This window comes from Cibotium barometz, chromosome 25 (assembly GCF_041138505.1).
Source record: "Cibotium barometz isolate CiBa-2024 chromosome 25, ASM4113850v1, whole genome shotgun sequence".
Classification (NCBI taxonomy): domain Eukaryota; kingdom Viridiplantae; phylum Streptophyta; class Polypodiopsida; order Cyatheales; family Cibotiaceae; genus Cibotium; species Cibotium barometz.
Window position 1 is genome coordinate 19,093,469 of NC_141070.1, and position 17,755 is coordinate 19,111,223.

General features: G+C 38.8%; 1 protein-coding gene across 5 annotated transcripts in view; it reads right to left on the reverse strand.

Moving 5' to 3' along the window:
* Positions 1 to 232: 232 nt before the first annotated feature.
* The window catches only part of LOC147624331 (MADS-box transcription factor 23-like), a 266,297-nt gene continuing 248,774 nt past the window's right edge, over positions 233 to 17,755 (reverse strand). For all 5 annotated transcript variants that reach the window (XM_086819316.1, XM_086819314.1, XM_086819315.1 and 2 more), the window contains 3 exons: positions 1,172 to 1,213; positions 1,042 to 1,083; positions 233 to 913 (listed from right to left, as the gene is read on the reverse strand). In XM_086819316.1, the coding sequence (XP_086675442.1) occupies positions 809 to 913; positions 1,042 to 1,083; positions 1,172 to 1,213 (189 nt within the window). In that variant the 3' untranslated portion in view covers positions 233 to 808. The remainder of the gene's footprint in view (positions 914 to 1,041; positions 1,084 to 1,171; positions 1,214 to 17,755) is intronic.

Here is a 17,755-nt window from a genome sequence, read left to right on the forward strand (position 1 = left end):
ATAGTCTTGAGTTTTTTTATACTCTTTGTAATGAGTTTTTTATGGAATACATCTCTCCAAAGAAAACAACCTTTTTTTTAATGCTCAAGTGCTTGCAAGCATTTAGTAACGTTACGTTTTGTTTATCCTCAAGTAATATAACTTTTTATTTATGCTCCCTTGTTTACTTTGTAGCAATAAAAATCTCTAATATATAGAAATTTCAGACACGTTGTTTTTTTAAATATTACTGTCTTATTTGCAAAAAATAGCAAAAATGCGTCTTAAAGTGGACACTCATCGACAGCAGACATCCGGATTTCCCCACTATTTAATAATTTGACAAAACAAGAGCATATCTTAGCTATTGTCAAATCTAAGTAAAGCCTCCAGAGGCCATCAACCGCCAATCCCTATAATGGATTTGTAAAACGTAAGAGCATGTACAAAAACGGAGGGGGGGTGATGAGATTCATGAGTTATGACTGATGATGATTATCCATAACAATCCAAGTTATGGATACCAATACTCGGATTGCTATGGCCCGTGATAGCATATTCATAACATCGGTAATCCAGCCACCATTCAGCAAAGACAAAAGTCGGTCATCCAAGGCCATTACTATCATCGTCCAGTTAGTTCATCGTCAATGTCGTGATTATCCGGTGACAATCCACCATTACTGCAGATCGTAGGTGGCTGCGGCGCACGCATAATGGACTCGCTCAACCTGGGTGAAAGAAAACATTAGGGTATTATAATCAATATAACCGTTCATTAGTATGACAAATGATTCATAGTGACAAATAATTCACATAGAGTCTCAAGTCAAGCTAGCGTTCTTGACACACGTGCGGCGGCATCGCTATCAGTTGTAGTACTCGCCTTAGCATCTGCAGCAGCAGCGCCTACAGAGTTCTGTAACTTAATGATCTGCTTCAAATCCAATGCGTCAGTGTGCTAAAATGCATTAGTCACTAGTGAATGTACACAAAGCCCTAATCCATGAGCGTTTCTATCCATCTTGCTGATCTCCATCCAAAAATCCTCCCAAACCTTACTTTTTCCCTTGCGCTCTTGTTCTCCGCTTGCAAATAATGGGCCTGCATCATCAATTCACCATTCACGATCTCCATTTCGCCTTCAAACGTACTTCCAATGTTGCGACCAGAGCTCAGGCTAGTTGCCTACTTTCCGATTTAGCTCCTGCAATTGCTCCATCATCAATTGATCCTACATCAGCACGTTACCCAATCAGAACAAATGTACCACAATGGCCATGCATGTGCATTACCTTTCTTTGCATGGCTTGAATCTCATAGAGTTCATGTGTGTGCCTACTGCTCGAACAAAACAGGCATTTAATGTTTTTTTCACCGGTTGGAACTTAATTTGACCCTGTTTTTTTTTTAACCCCTAAATTTTTCATAGTTTAGCAAAACAACGAGTAGTGGTAAGCCACCCATGGAGCTAGACACCAACACAACCCTAGCACGCACATGCCCATAAAAAAGCATGCACGTCACATACCATGGACCCCATCCATTAGAAGTGTCACTTACACTACCCATTACTATGCTAACCATTACCTGGGATCTTTGGGATGTTCCACAACTTGAACTACTCACAAATGAGACATAATCCTAACTATATAGTCATGTGACCGATTCACACTATTATAAGAACTATGTGGCCAACCTCTAGCACTAGCCACATTATGTCGACACAAAACAAGACATAACACAATCAATACCCACCCATTCAACATTATGTCCACACAAAACAAGACATAACACAATCAATACCCACCCGTTAAATAACCTCCCATTTATGAAAAGTTAAGACAAGCAACGGTAGAAAAAATAACCTCCCACTTATGAAAAGTTAAGACAAGCAATGGTCGAAAGATACAAAGACAAACACTACTGGAAAGGTACATGGACATCCGCAATTTGGCAAAGATTAGGCGAAATAAGGATACTATTAAAATTTAACAATGATCAAATGATTTAGAACCCCTCGACAGAGTACACAATATCTAGACATGGTTCCTAAATGGTATAAACGTCAAAAGCATTAAAAAGAGGCAGAAAAACTTCTTCACAAATCATGTTTTGCCAAAATTTAAGGTCACATGTTTTTTTCTTCCTCTTTAGGTAGCGCTTTCATTCTAGCTCGTTTTTGTTCACCCATTTCTACTCCTGTGCTGCTCATGTTCATTTGTTGCCTTATGTTCATTTGTTGCCTCTCCTACAGGCTGCAGCCCGTATGCTGCGCACATTGCCCCCTCCTATAGCTTGGGCCCTATAAGCCCGTGTAGACCTCACCTTCCTCTTCCTTCTCCGTCATCTTCCTCTCCTTCCTTCCTTCCCCTCTTCTTCTCCTTTCTCCTTTCTTCCACTTTCTCCCCATTTTCCCCGCATCTTCATCTTCCTCCCTTCTTGCAATTCTTCCCATTTTCCGCTTCTTCCACTTCCTCTATTTTTTCCCTTTAATCCAATGAATCCAATATCAAATTTGTTATCTTTTAAGTTTCTCTTAAGCTGTGTGTTTTTCTTTAAGAACTTTTTTTAAAAGATTATATATATAATATAGAATTTCTAAAACTTACGATTTTTTAGTGAAGGACAGAAAAATCTCAAATCTTTCAAAACCTCAAAACATTTCTTCTGACTGTGGACTATAATGAAGTAGGTGGAAGCCCTTATAAAGTAAATGGTGAAGATATAGAAGGGGGATAATCAAGAGCAAAGAAAGGATGCTTGTCAAATTTATGGAAGCCCAAAACACCAACCAAATACATGTGCTCACAGGTTCTGTGAGCGGTTAAAGTGTAACCATCACCCACATCAACGCAAGAGGACTAATACTAGCAAGGTCCACCTCAAGCAACACAAGGTCGGGATTATAGAACAAGCAGATACTAACAGAATGAAGAATATCATTGCAATGTAGGGTCTCAAAAGTAGAATGCAAGTTTCCAAAAGTAGAGTGGAGGGTACAACCAAACTAGAGGAATGAACGAACCATCAGAATACAAACTGAAACACCTAACAGCATCACCATCAGTAAAAAAACAAGCCATCAACATGATGATAGTGGAAGAAGTGCCATAAATCAATGCAATCACATGCTTTAAAGGACCGGTAGCTGTGATTGAAGAAAAGATCAAAAATAGGATTTCCATTCCCAATAGGATGGAAGAGAGGTACATCACTAAAGAAATCACCAAGAAATTATAAAAACTACTAGCACCCAACAAGAAATCCGGGTTGAATAGTAACTTTCAGTAAAGCCAACTCAAGGTGGCCGTAGGAAGAACCCGAATAATTCAAACACCAGATGACAATATTTTCGTAGAGATTCAGCATCCAGGATTAAGAGCAACAATCGACAAAAGCAACAGAGGGAAGAATGCTTATCAAGTAAAAAATTCAGAAGGACGCCAAAACTAGCAAGCAAGCCAGTTGAGGAGACCACGAGGAAAAGAGGTAGAGGGATCTAGTGAAAGCGAGAGAAGTCCTGTGAGAGTATCAGCTTTTAGATTATAATGCAAGAGGTTTCAAGGGATTCCTAAATAATACGATCAAGTTGATCTTTGACGATAGAAAAACACTAGAGAATCTCAAAGCCATCAAACATCCATAAAAAATAAAGTATCCAATGATTTAGCACTTTTCTTCGCAAGATGTTATGGCACCTCAATGATGGATGAAACACATTCAAAAGTAGATCAAAATGCAAGGGTTTCCACATCTCATGTTGTGTCATAATCAATGTGTATGTTGGGCATAATCAATCAATATTGTGCATAAAGCTAAAAATCAAGGGTCTGTAGAGAATTCCATTCAATGTTAAAATTGTTGATCAAGTTCATCATAGAACTCTAGAACCACATGCCATGATCTGTAACATCAAGATCTTCCTTCAAGGCAAAGATATCGAGGCAACATTCATAGTGATAGAGATGAAGTGACTACTAGGGAGACCCTGGCTTAGAGCATCCCAAGTCTTCCAGAACTGGACAAAAGATAGGATAACTTTTTTATGTATACAATGTCTTTCTTGGAGAGTAGATAGAAGTCTATGATCAGTGGTTGGAAACTCCAAGATACAACATATTGAGACTTCACTAATGGCGCTCTATATCTTTCTTGTAGAGGAAATTTATCATCTGAATAATAGTCTCGACACATTTGTAGTAGGTAGAAGAGAAAAGAAAGATGATTTAATAAGTTAGAAGTAGATGAGAAACACTACCGGCCTTTACACTAAGTAAAGTAAGAATCAACTAACAAAGCATGCGGAGTGCTAGAAGAGCAAAAGATAAAATGGATTAACTCAGTACTAAGAAAGACCCAGAGATGGTGTTCATAAATGCAGATTTACCATTAGTGTTTTAGGAAAAGATGGTCTCATTTTTTTGTGAGTATATTAAGATCTTCACTTGGGAACTCAGTGATGTCAAGGGTGTGGACCAGAAGGTGTGCCCAAGATACCACTTGTACTGGATTGCAAGACGAGTCCATATGCAAAGGCATTGCATGAAATCAAATGATGCCAAGAAAGTTAAAGAGGAATTTCATAATCTTCTTAAGGCATGGTTCATCTCCAATAGTGAGTGGTGGTTAATTTCAATTGTGGTAGTCCCCAAGAGAAATGGAAATGTGAGAGTCTATGTTCACTACCACAAGGTCACTCAATCCTCAAACAATCAGAAACCCATTCTTACTACCATTCATCCACACTCTTAGATGAAGTTGGACAATAGCGAACTAAGCACAACTCTAGAGGATCTGCCAAAAACCACCTTCACTACAAGATGGGTAATGTTCATGTACAATATTATGGCTCTTTGACTATGCAATGCCCCAAGAAGAGAATAATATGAAGCTTTCTATAAATTCCTTACAAAACCTTATAACAATATTTTTTATTTATTTTGTAGAATTTCATTGTGCAAAAGTTTGGGCATTACTTGCTCATGAGTTTCTTCCACTTCTATGTCAATCACCAAGCCTTATTACACCTGATCAACAAGGTGATGAGCCAGGGAATTTTACTGTGGTGGATGTTATTTCTTCAAGGGTTTTACTTTAAAATTAGCCACAAGCCTCACAAAACTCATTTCCATTCTAGTTACATCTCATGGTCCAAAGAATACCTAGATGCCACACTCATGCCAATTCCATAGCAGTTCTGAGATACTTGACTGTTCAAGATTACTATCATGATGTTAGTCATTTATATGGATTATTTTATTATCACTGGTGATCATGATGTTGATATACATGATGTCATTATGCTTTTAAAGTAAAAGTTTAAGATGAAAGATTTGGGTAAGCTTCCGTATTTTCTTTGTATAGAGGTGGTGAGATCATGTGATGGCATTTTACGATTATAGAGGCAGTATTTCTAGGACATATTATCCAAGTTTGGAATAACAAGCTGTAGGCCTATTTCAGTGCCATTGGAAAAGAACACTAAAGTTTTTGCAGATGCAAGTGAGCTTTTGGAGGACCGTACTATGTAGAGGCTCGTAGTGGGTAGCTTGATTACTAGGCCATATTTGATCTTGTAGACCTCCTAAGAGAAGCCACTTGTTGTTCTTCATATGTATCCTCATTTGTATCACTGTCAAGATCCACTTCAGCTTCAATTTCATCTCTACTAGCATGTGGTAGAGGCATTAGCAACTGTCCTTTTCATTGTTTTCAACTGTATAACATGTAAGATCATTCCAACGTGCATATTCATCCACAATAACATCTCTAGATGAAAACATAATTATCTTGTTAGGATCATACAACATGTATGCTTTCCTAACATTACTATAATCCATGAGAACACATTTGATGGATTTGGAATCCAATTTCTTCCTGTTATTATCAACCATGCACATGAGCATATGCAATGCACCCAAACACTTTCAAGTGGCTTAGTGCGGGTTTTTGACCTGTAAAGGCTTCATAGGGGGTTATGCCTTTCAAAGCTTCTATGGGGGGGCCTATTCATGAGATAATAAGAAGTATTAATAGTTTCACCCCAAAACATAGTAGGTAGAACTTTTTCTTTGAGCATACATCTAGCAGACTCCACCAATACCTTGTTCTTCCTCTCAGCCACACCATTTTGTTGTGTCCCACTGCAAGTTAGTTTTCTTTGGATTCCATTTTCTATTAAGAAATCATAAAACTTGTTTGAAAGATACTCATCACCTCTATATGATATGAGAATCTTGATTCTTCTCCCCCTTTCATTCTTAATCATGGCTTGAATTCCAAGAAAATAGATAACACTTCATATTTCTATTTGAAAAAGTACACCCAAGTGTATCTTGAGTAGTCATCAATGAAAGTAATAAGATAGGATGAACCATTCAAGAAATGGCTCTAAGAATGACCCCATACATCAGTATAAATGGTATCAAAGATTCCCAAATCTCTCTTGAAGCTTCTATTGAATCTTTTCCTTGCTTTCTTGCCATAGCAACAAGCTTTGCATACATCAAAATGATCATGTAAGGGTGGAATTCCTAATGACATAGAGTTGGTTCTCAATTTTAGTAAAATTTTGAAGTTCAAATTCCCATAGCTTTTATGACAAAGCTCTGTAGGACTCCTCCTTTTATCTTCCATAGTCATTGCATTGAAGCTGGGTATATGTGCATCTTATTTGAACATCCTTCCATGTTTAGTTCCTTCTGCAATCATATGATAACCTCTCTTTGTATCCTTTATAAGACATCAATTCTTCTCAAACTCAAATTTGTAATCCCTTTCAATCATAGCACCAAATTATATCAAGTTCTTTGTTAGAGAGGGAACAAGTAGAAACATAATTCACTTTTGTTCTCTTACCATTACTCATCATGTGGATATCTCCTTTGCACGTGGTTGCATATGGAGTATTATCAACTGTGTACATCATTGGACCATCAGTTGTTGAGAGAGAGCTGAAGAATTATTTGTGAGAAGTCATGTGGGAGCTTTCCCCACTATCAATCCACCAGGGCTCTTGAAAGATATTCCTGTTTTTAGCCTGAAAATTGTTAGCAGCAACATCATATTCAGAAATAGAAACTAGATTTTGCTCCCCAACACGAGAGCTTCCTTCTTCTATAAATGTCCCATGGCCTTTCCTCTTCCCATTAGACTCTTTTATCTAGAAATCTCTTTTATAATGCTCCATCTTGTGACAACAATAGCATTCCACATTTGCTCTAGATGAGCCTCTTCCTCTACTATAAGAATGTCCACCTCTGGAGCTATTGTTTCCTCTTCCATAAGAGGGCTGAGAATGATGTGAATTTTCAGCATGGTTGTAAGTGCTAATGTGGTTGTTGTTGTAGCCTCCTCTACCTCTTCCTCTACTTGCAGATCTTCCTCGTCCTCTACTTGTGAATAGGGCTACATCATGTGAAGAAGTTTGACCTTTGCCTTTCCGAATGTTTATGGCTTCTCTCCTTTGATCCTCATCAAAAAGGATTTGCTGAAGCTCATTAAGAGAAGGTTTCTCCTTTTGAATGATTAGCCCTTGCACAAGGCTATCATACTCTTCACCTAACCCATTAGTGATCATAGTAGTGATCTCGTTGTCTGTCATCTTGTCTCGAGCAGCCACCAACTTGTCATGGAGTTCTTTGACCTTCAAAACATATGAAGTAGCACTCTCACCTTCCTTGCACGAGCTATTTGTGATTTGATTTCTAACTGTTAACTGTTTTCAGGTACTTTTAGCTTCAAACAAGTCCTTCCATTTATCCCATCCTTCCTTGGGATTCTCCACATCAATGAGTTGACCAAGAAACTCATCCTTCACATATTGCCTCTCAGACAACACATGAACACGAAGCATAGCCTTCTTATCCCATTTACTTTGGGTTTCACCACCATCAGCTTTGCCATAGTTTCTCTCACTGAGTTTTGCTGAATATTCAAGGTTGATATTTCTCAAAGATGCCATCTCTCCTTGCTCAAATAAGAGAAGAACAATAATACTAAAGAAAAAATCTCTCACTCACTAGGCTTGCTAAGTAGAATCACTCATACTATAAAGCTTGGGTATAGAGCAAGGGTGGGCTCTAACACCATGTGAAAGTATAGAGATGGCAATGGGGTATAACTTTAGTACTTAAAAAATGATAATGAAGTACAAATCAGGCCTAGATATGATTGGAAGCATAAGCTTATATTGACAATAACAAAACTCTCAAGTACAACACTAATCTCAATCCAATGAGAATTAAGGCCAAGGGAGAATCACTCAATCCACTCTCAAATGAACTTTTCTAGGACATAAGAGGATTCCTAAGTTATTCTCTAGAAATATTAGCCAGGATTATACAAGGTTTATTACAACAATCAGTGCTTGATATGTGCTTTTATAGTTGCCTAACTACAACTATGAGCTGCAGTAAAACTGCACTCTATAAAGATTTGATTGGTGTAACCACACAAGTGATTATCTTATCAGTCCCTCTAGTAATATTTTAGATCTTGATGTTTAGAAAAATTTTGTAGCAGATTTCCAACTTCATCCAATGGCTGCACTTTCCTATAGAAGCCCACCAATTTAACATTAGGGGAATTTTGGGCTCAACTTTGGGCCCTCTAAGAAGTGCCAACTAAGCTTAGAGAGAGAGAATCCAAAAAGCCTAAACAATAAGGTGAAATTTATTTGGGCGTATTTTCTCTTGGCATTTTCTTGAGATATAGAAGATAGATTTCTATTATTAATTGTACATAAAAATGATAGCATATTGCCAGTTCTCAAAGCCTTCAATCAGTTCATGTACTATATGTACTACGTGAACAATAAATTGGTCAATTCTCCAAGTTTAATGGTCAAAGATAAAGGATGTACTATATGTACTAGAGGCTAAAGAGTGTGCTTCTTCTTTTGAATCGTTCAAAGATAACATCCTTCTTCGAGTTCCTTTCCCTTCCTTTGAAGAGTCTATGGGTCTTCATGATAAGTGCCTTACTCGCAAGCAAAACAAAAAGGACTCGGCTTTTGTAAGCCAAGGCAAGGGAAAAGGCAAAGGCAAGGGGAATGATCAACGCAAAGGCTCTAATTCCAATGCTAAAGATTCTTCAACTAAAGGCGACAAGGACAAATCAAAGGATTCTTCCAAGGAGTGCACTTTCTGTGGTCATAGTGGCCATACGGAGGATCGTTGTTTTGCTAAGAAGGCGCCATCTAAGAAGGTAAAAGCTGAACTTGAATCCAAATCTAAGGGTTCTTCTACATCAACATCTTCTCACGAGACAAAAACAAAGACAAGAAGGTGGACGGTAATGCCAAGATTGTATATGTTGCTATGTCTTCTACTTGTTCATGTGACACATCACTTGTGGTAATCAAAGATCTTGATACGCATACTGCGGATGAGTGGATTGCCGATACTGGTGCTACCTCTCACATGACGAATAGTTCTTCCTTATTGGAAAACTATAAGTCTATCTCTTCATCAGTACACATTGGTGATGCTTCGTCCCTCCCTGTGATTAATATTGGTGATGTTTCTTTTGGAGATGCTATCTTACATGATGTTTTGCATGTGCCTAAGATGTTTGCCAGCTTATTTTCTATCTCTAAAGGTCTTGGGGTTTACTTTGATGATGAAGTGATTGAAATCATTGATAGACAGTCACTTTCTTGTGTGGCACATGGTTATCAAAATGCTAGGCTTTATCATATAAGCTCTTTTACAGCACAGTTGCCACCACATGAGTCTCATCTTCATCAATTTTTTGCTTCTCCTAAAGCACTTGTTTCTAATGAAGATAGTGATCTATGGCATTTCCGCTTTGGCCATGTTCCTCTTGCTACTTTGCAGCATCTCACATGACATGGCTACAAGTCTACCAAAGCTTCAGAAACCTCGCCATCATATTTGTTCTTCTTGTGCTCAAGGAAAGCAACATCGGGCTTCTTTTCCAGAGGAGGCTACTCATAGGGCCACACGCATACTTGAGTTTATTCATGCTGATCTTGCAGGACCTATGGAAGTACAATCGCTTGGTGGATCTAAGTATTATATGCTTCCTGTGGATGATCTCTCGCAAATCATGGGTTTATTTCTTACCTAAGAAGTCTGATGCTCTTTCTCATTTTAAGGTTTGGCTTGCCCAAATGGAGAATCAAGCAAGTCAAAAGGTATCTTTTCTCAGGACTGACAATAGAGGTGAGTTTATAGCATTTGAGTATTTTCTAGCTTCAAAAGGCATACAACGACAAACCACCATACCCTACACTCCTCAGCAAAATGGTGTGGTTGAAAGAAAGAATAGAATCGTGAAGGAAATGACCCGCTCCCTCTTATATCATGCGAAGCTACCTTCCTCCTTTTGGGGTGAGGCTATAGCTACTTCAGTTTATCTTCTCAATCGCTCTCTTACGAAAGCAGTGGACAGCATGACTCCAGAGGAGGCTTTCACAGGCCACAAGCCTACTGTTTCTTATTTTCATGTCTTTGGTTGTGTTGCTTATGTACATGTGCCTTCTTCTAAGAGGAGGACTCTTGATGCTAAGTCCAAATCTATGATATTCATAGGATATGCTTCTCGTTCCAAAGGGTTTCGTTTTTGGGATCCTTCTCGTGAGGATATTGTTCTTTCACATGATGCCATCTTTGATGAGCATGTTTTTGGTCTTGATGAGTTACCACCTTCTACATCTCTCTCAGATCCATTTCCATCTCTTGATCTTGGGCCTCTCTCATTCCCTACAGTCTCATCCTCATCTACACCATCGGTTCCTACTTCATCCCCTTCATCCATTTCGATTGCGACACCTACTACTTCATTGGATTCTACATGGACTTCTGGTCCTCCAAAATGGGTTCGCTCTCTACTTCAGGATTCAGGTATATCACTTTCAGATGCTCAACAATCTACTACACGTATCGTACATACACGCCCTTCAGTAAATATTACCTTGATATCTCATATTGGTGATGTGTTTGAGCCTGAAACGGTTATGGAAGCTCTTTCCTTACCACATTGGTGTGAAGCAATGCAAGCAGAGATTTCTTCTATTGAATCTAATAACACATGGCAGTTAGTTCCACGACCTTCACATAAAAAGGTCATTGGTGTTAAGTGGAATTTCAAAGTCAAGTTTCATTCTGATGGTACTCTTGATAAGTACAAGGCACGCCTTGTTGCTAAAGGTTATGCTCAAAAAGAAGGTGAAGATTTGGATGAAACTTTTGCTCCTACTACCAGATATTCTACTATTCGTGTTGTTTTTGCTCTTGCTTCTCACTATGCCTGGCCTATATATCAAATGGATGTTAAATCTGCCTTCTTGAATGGAGATTTAGAGGAGGAAGTTTATATGGAGCAACCTGAAGGTTTTATTGCACACGGTCATGAACATGATGTGTATTTATACAGAAAGCTCTTTATGGCCTTAAGCAAGCTCCTCGAGCTTGGTATCAGAAGATTGACAGTTTTCTCCTTTCTCTACATTTTGAGATGACTCATGCAGATCCTAATCTTTATGTGCTTATTGTGGATGATGATATATGCATTCTTGTGCTTTATGTGGATGATTTGACATTCACTGGCTCTAATTTGGATCTACTCAAATGGGTTTAAACTCAACTCACAACATCATTTGCCATGACTAATCTTGGACTACTCCACTATTTTCTTGGTTTAGAAGTGTGGCAATTTGCTTCTGGCATCTTTCTTTGTCAAAAGAAGTATACTTTAAGGTCGCTTGAGAAATATGGCATGCATGATTGTGCATCACTCACTTGTCCCATGGATCCTAATTCCAAATTATCCAAAGATGATGATTCTCTTGAGGTTGATTCTACAAAGTATCGCCAACTTATTGGTTCTCTACTTTATTTGGTAAACACTCGGCCAGATCTCTCCTATGCTATGAGTATGCTCAGCCAATTCTCTTCATAGCCTCATCGATCTCATAGGCAGCTTTGAGGGTTCTTCGATATCTTCATGGAACTCTTGAGTATGACATTTCTTATGCAGGTGGAGATACACTTATTGGTTACTCAAATTCTGATTGGGCAGGGTGTATTGATACTAGGCGTTCCATGTCAGGCTATTGTTTTATGCTTAGTAAAGGACTTGTTTCTTGGAAATGTCAAAAGTAGCGAATTACTTCTTCTTCATCGACCGAAGCAGAGTACAAGTCATATCTTGATGCCACTTCTGAAGCACTTTGGCTTCAGCAAATTCTGAATCACCTTGGATGTTCATCTACTCCAATACTAATCTACTCAGATTCACAGAGTGCTATTGCTTTAGCCAAAAATCCAGTTATTCGAGGACGATCCAAACACATTGATGTTCATTTTCATTTTGTTTGTGATTGGATTTCTGAAGGTCGCATTCAGCATGAGTATTGTCTTACCAAAGATAATGTTGCTGATTTGTTTACTAAGCCTCTTCCTCGACCTACTTGGGATTATCTTCTTCAGCGCGTTGGCATTGGTCCTCCCATCTAGACCTGAAGAGGAGGTGTTGGATAGGTGTCATCTCCAGATGGTGTCACGCTAGTGGCACACTCTTTAGCCTCTAGGCATTTTTGGGATTTATAGCATTCATTTCCATTTTTTCATATTTCCACACATCTTTAGGTGGAGGAAAGGGTGGAGGAACTTTCCTATATATATGAGGCATTGTAGTTTATTTTTAATCAAGTTGGCTAGTGGTTCATTGATGAGTTCTTGAGTACATTGTCTCTTCTCTCATCTCTTCTTTCTCACAAGAAGGTGGTGGCATCAAGAAGAGAATACATGCAATCAAGTAAGCTCCTTTCTATAAACTGGTTTATTGTTTCTATTGTAATATTTTATGAATACCAGTCATTATTACATATGTTCATGTATATCAATTTTTGTATTTCAATATGATATCAGATCATTATTGCACCCTGATAAAGAATCAATGAAAGAACCTTCTGGCGCACATTTAAGTCTTCTTTTAGATCGCGAGTATACATAATCACTGATGCATTAGGGGAAGGTTGAGGTCTATAGAGACCCTTTAAGCTGCCATATTATGATTTTAATGACTTTTTGTTAAAATGTTAAGTTTATTTGACTTTAGATATCTTCTTATTCTTCAAATGGCTAGAAGTTTGAATTTCAAAGTTTCCCGCCAAAATTGAATTTAAAATTGAGTGAGCAAAACCATATCATGTGACATATCTATGGAAAGAACTCAGCGAGTAGATTCTGAATCTCTAATCTTCGATAAATTTTGAGCTCATATGTAGAAGTTATGGATGTCCAAAATTTCAAAAACTTTTCCCCCCACTTTTTGGGAATGAAAAGTATAAAAAGGCATCTTCTAGAAAATCTTTTGACCATCTTTAATCACCCAACATTTTTGTATACATGGCATCACATGATTGGCCCTTTTCCTTAATAACCTTTTAATCACATGGCATCTTAAAGGGCCCCTATAGACCTCAACCTTCCCCTAATTAACGAGAAGAAATATAAGAAGGTCTCAGAAAAGCAAATAGATGAACTTTTCAAAGATAATCAACTCAATTCACAGGACATCCACGTACTCAGTCATTTATAAGACTTTGCAGAAATAGAGGAAGGATTCTAATATGAAAGGATCATTATTGCCAAATCCTTCTTTCGTAAAAAAAATGCGTAAAAAAGTAAACGAAGAGGTACTGCAAGCACTAGGAAACCCATTTCATATTGAAGACACCTACGCTGCACCAATAGGAGATGTGGTCTACAATAGATACAATAATATTTTCTACAACTTTGAGGCCTTACAATCATATGCTGTTCAATTGTTTGAAGTTACGCCTGAAGAATGTGATGGTGTCCTCAAATTTTAACTAAAGCTTGATGAGTGTCGAATTGTGAAGGAGAGAAAGTTAGAAAGGGTTACCATCACACTGATGGAGAGGGCACTTGATACATCTATTCTAAAAGATGATCCTAGATAGTTTAGTGTTTAATTTGAAAATAATATATTGTCGTTGGGATCGTTTGAGGTAAAATTTAGTAGGCTTGGATATGTTTGTGAAAAAAGAATTACATATAAAAAACACTAATGGGTGTTGCATTCCTATGTTTCTTATGTATTGCAGGTAGAATCAGAGAATTTTAATGTTCTGCATTGGGTCTTTCATAAGACATCGATACCCGAGATCATCAGCGAGCAGAGAAATGGTAAAATCTTGGATGTGGAAGGCATGGGACAATATAAGGTGGAGTGGCATATGGCGGGTGACCTTAAAACTCTGAAATGTATGCACAATGTGTCAAAGGGTGCCAATTTAAAAAGTCCCTACTTATATTGCATGTGGAGTGCAAAGGTGTTTGATAAGAGGTATTGGAAGAAGGCACCAGATAGGCACTTAAAAGACCCAAACTTCAAGCCAATTCTTAATATTCCATTGTCACGTGTCCACATTTGTACAATGCATGCTCTTTTGCAGAATCATTGAAAAACTCTTGTTTTTATACATATGTTTTGCATGGACTCTACAGCCCAATACAACAAACGTTACATCCATCAAAGCACTAGAGAAAGTTCTATCAGACATTGGTTTGCATGGTGGACATGCAAAAATTAAACAAGATGAAAAAAGGTCTAAGGATGGGAAGAATGTACCTGAGAAAGGTCTAAGGATGGGAAGAATGTACCTGAGAAACCTTCCATTGGGAGTGTTAAAGCAAGAAGGTTTCTATTTGATCCAACACAAGAAGGTCATAGAAGAAGACGATCAATGCAGATCGACGTAAAATACAACAAATGGAAGTGCGTTCACAATACAATAGTATACCATGCAGACAATGGTCAAGCAAGAACACGGAAAGCCAAGGTGTGGAAATCTCTAGAAACTATGTTTAAGTTCTCTGACAAGAAAGCATGGATGAAGGAGGACCATGAGATATTTCAAACAGTGCTAGATGAGTTCAAGAGATCAATGATTGATGCATGGATGGATCAACACATCATCCACTATATGGTATTAGATTGATTATGCATTGAACTAGTTTTTATAATGTATATTAAAAAATATACTAATTAATGTATTCTTTGATTCTCTTGAAGCATATTATATACCATCATACCCCTTGGTTTGGAAAGAAGTATGGTAGTTTATCAATATGGTCAACCCAAGGAATGGAGACAACGCATTATTAAGCACGCTCTGCGTATTTCATACAAGACATGGTGGAGGAGAGAAAAAGCTATTAGTTTAGAGAAATTACATCAGTGGACATATAGAAAGCTTATACACAAAGTTAAAAAGAAGTAGCAATTCAAAGCAACCCAAATTAATCAAGCAGTAAATCTTGTGAATATGGAAAGTATTAAGTCTTTGTTGAATAGCCTGAAATTCCCCTTCAGTGGGAAGGTTGGATTCATAGCTTTTTGCATCCTTGTACATCATGGATAATGTGTTGGCAGCAGAATGGAACTCACTGTCCTTGACATATGGATCTAATAAGAGATACTTATCCAAATTTGGATCCACAAAATCTTCATCTTCCTGAAGATTCTACGCAATGATGGCCAGACAGTAGTCTTCCCTTATGTCAAAGATAGCTTGAATATCTGTAATTAACAAATATTCTTTGTTACCAATAGGAAATGTGGGGAGTAGTGGGGTTGGAATGTCCGCTACTTCTTCTATCATAGAGGACTGCTCATCAGCTGTAACCACTAAGGTGTCTTCTCTTCTGAGCGCATCAATATCCAACTGCTCACTTAAGTCCCTCTCTAACACCATACTGGGGAATATGGGAATTTCCCACAAGTTTGGGACACATGGTCAAAAGTTTGGATTAACCATAACTTGAACACCACTAATCCAAAATGAGCGCTTTATAGCTCTTTAGATTCCATTTTTCAAGCACTTTCCAACGATAGGTCATATGATAGGGTTTTGAGAAACTTACAAACATGTTATCCATGTCTCCTTTTTTAAGTATTCAAAAATGGAAATTGAAAAATTCCCAAATTCACTAATATGGTGTTCTCTGTAGCCAAGTTTATCTCCTTTGCAATCTCTTGAACTTTATCTTTTGCTCTTGGAGGTTTCTCTCGCTTGTCAATTTTTTTATTTGCAACTTCTTCATCCTCAAGCAGCACATGCAGGTAGCAGATAAATCCATAGTGGTAACCAACGAGACGACACTTGCTATTGTGAATGGGGCACTTACTGTGTGTCTTCTTCTTATCATCAGGCACCTTTTAAACATCCCTATTTAGCTTTTATCTCAAGGTTGTTGAAGGTACGATACCATTCACGTGCACGTACTGGACGCCGTCAAACATGACTTTACCACTCAAAGTGGTCTGCTAAAATTGATGCCCTTTCTCTTCAAGATACGAACAAGCAAAAACGATCATGTCTTCCATGGAGAAATTGAAATTAAACATGCGTGAGATTTCAGGATGGCGATGATGCTATCAAACTTTATATAGAAAGTTAAACAACTTTTCATCTGGGGTTTCTTGAAGGCCAGCATCAGACTCAACCTCAATCCCGAAAGGTTCCATCTACAAGCCAGGGAATATTCAGGACGATGAAAGTTCTGTGTAAGATAATAAAGGATTAGCCAAGATGAGTATAACGTGATAAGCGTTGGAGAAATCTAACCGACATCTCTAGTCATGTTGTAGTAATTTGATGAAATATTAGTGAGAAAATGAAATTCGAAGAAAAAATGTGCCAAAATCACTGCAACACGATTCGTGTGGGAGAATTCCCAAGGAGCCCTCTCTTCACATGTGTGAAGACTTGGCTTTGGAATATGCCCTGGCAGATGTATAGGGTGGATGGTTTTGTAATGGGCTTATGCAGGTTTGTCCGGAGTGTGGTCCGCTGGAGGTAGAATCAGTTGTTCCGTCGCTTTGGTTGTGTACGCATCCCAAGAAGCTCGGCACTAGAAGATTGCATTTGAAAAAGTGTGTGAAAGCATGGGGAGCAATTAAAAGTTGAAAGGGGCAATGTTGCCTTGAATTTGGTGTGAAAAAGAAGGGTGATGATGGCCATCTTCTAGGCCTTAGAAAAAATAAAAAAAATAATCAACGTGGCCAGCTTGTTGAAAAGCCACTTGGCCGCTTGTTCCATTGCCAGCGCCTCTGCCAGCACATGAAAGAATACGCCAGAAGGTTGGGAGAAGTGTAGCCGCCTTGTGGGAGAGAGCGGGGAGCGCAAGACCATAAGGTGGCCTTTTGTTTTTGTGTGGCTAGGCAATGCCGCCGCCGCAGGTGACTGAGCGAAGAGCCGCCTAGATGGGTTGAGCCGGCAGAGAGCTGAAGGTTTTGCTGAAGAGAGAAGAGGCCGCCTTTTGGGTGTGTGGCCGCCTTGTAGAAGGGGAGGCTTCTTTAAAGAAAGCATAGAGCAGCTGGCGAAGGGGAGCCGCCGTGAAGCTGTTGCGACTTTAGTGAAGCGCTGTAGCCAAGAGTGGCTAACGACAAGCGTGGCTGTGGGGCTGACTAGGCAAAAGGAGTATAAAGAGGGGTCGCTTCAACGATGGCGGTGGCTGGCACGTGAGCGTGCGGGGCTGATGATCGTAGACTGGCTAGCGATTGTAAAGGAGGTCGCCTAGAAGACGGTGGTGACTGACGCAAGCAAAGGCAAGAGAGGTAGCTGTTTCAGAGTGCTGGCGACACACACAGAAGTGATGGGCTACAGAGAGAGTTGAGGGTTGCTGGTGGTGCGCCCTCTGAAGAGAGAGAGAGTGGTTGGGTTCTTTCTGGTGTGGTTGGCACAGCCACGGACGCTACTGGTTGCTGGTCGTTT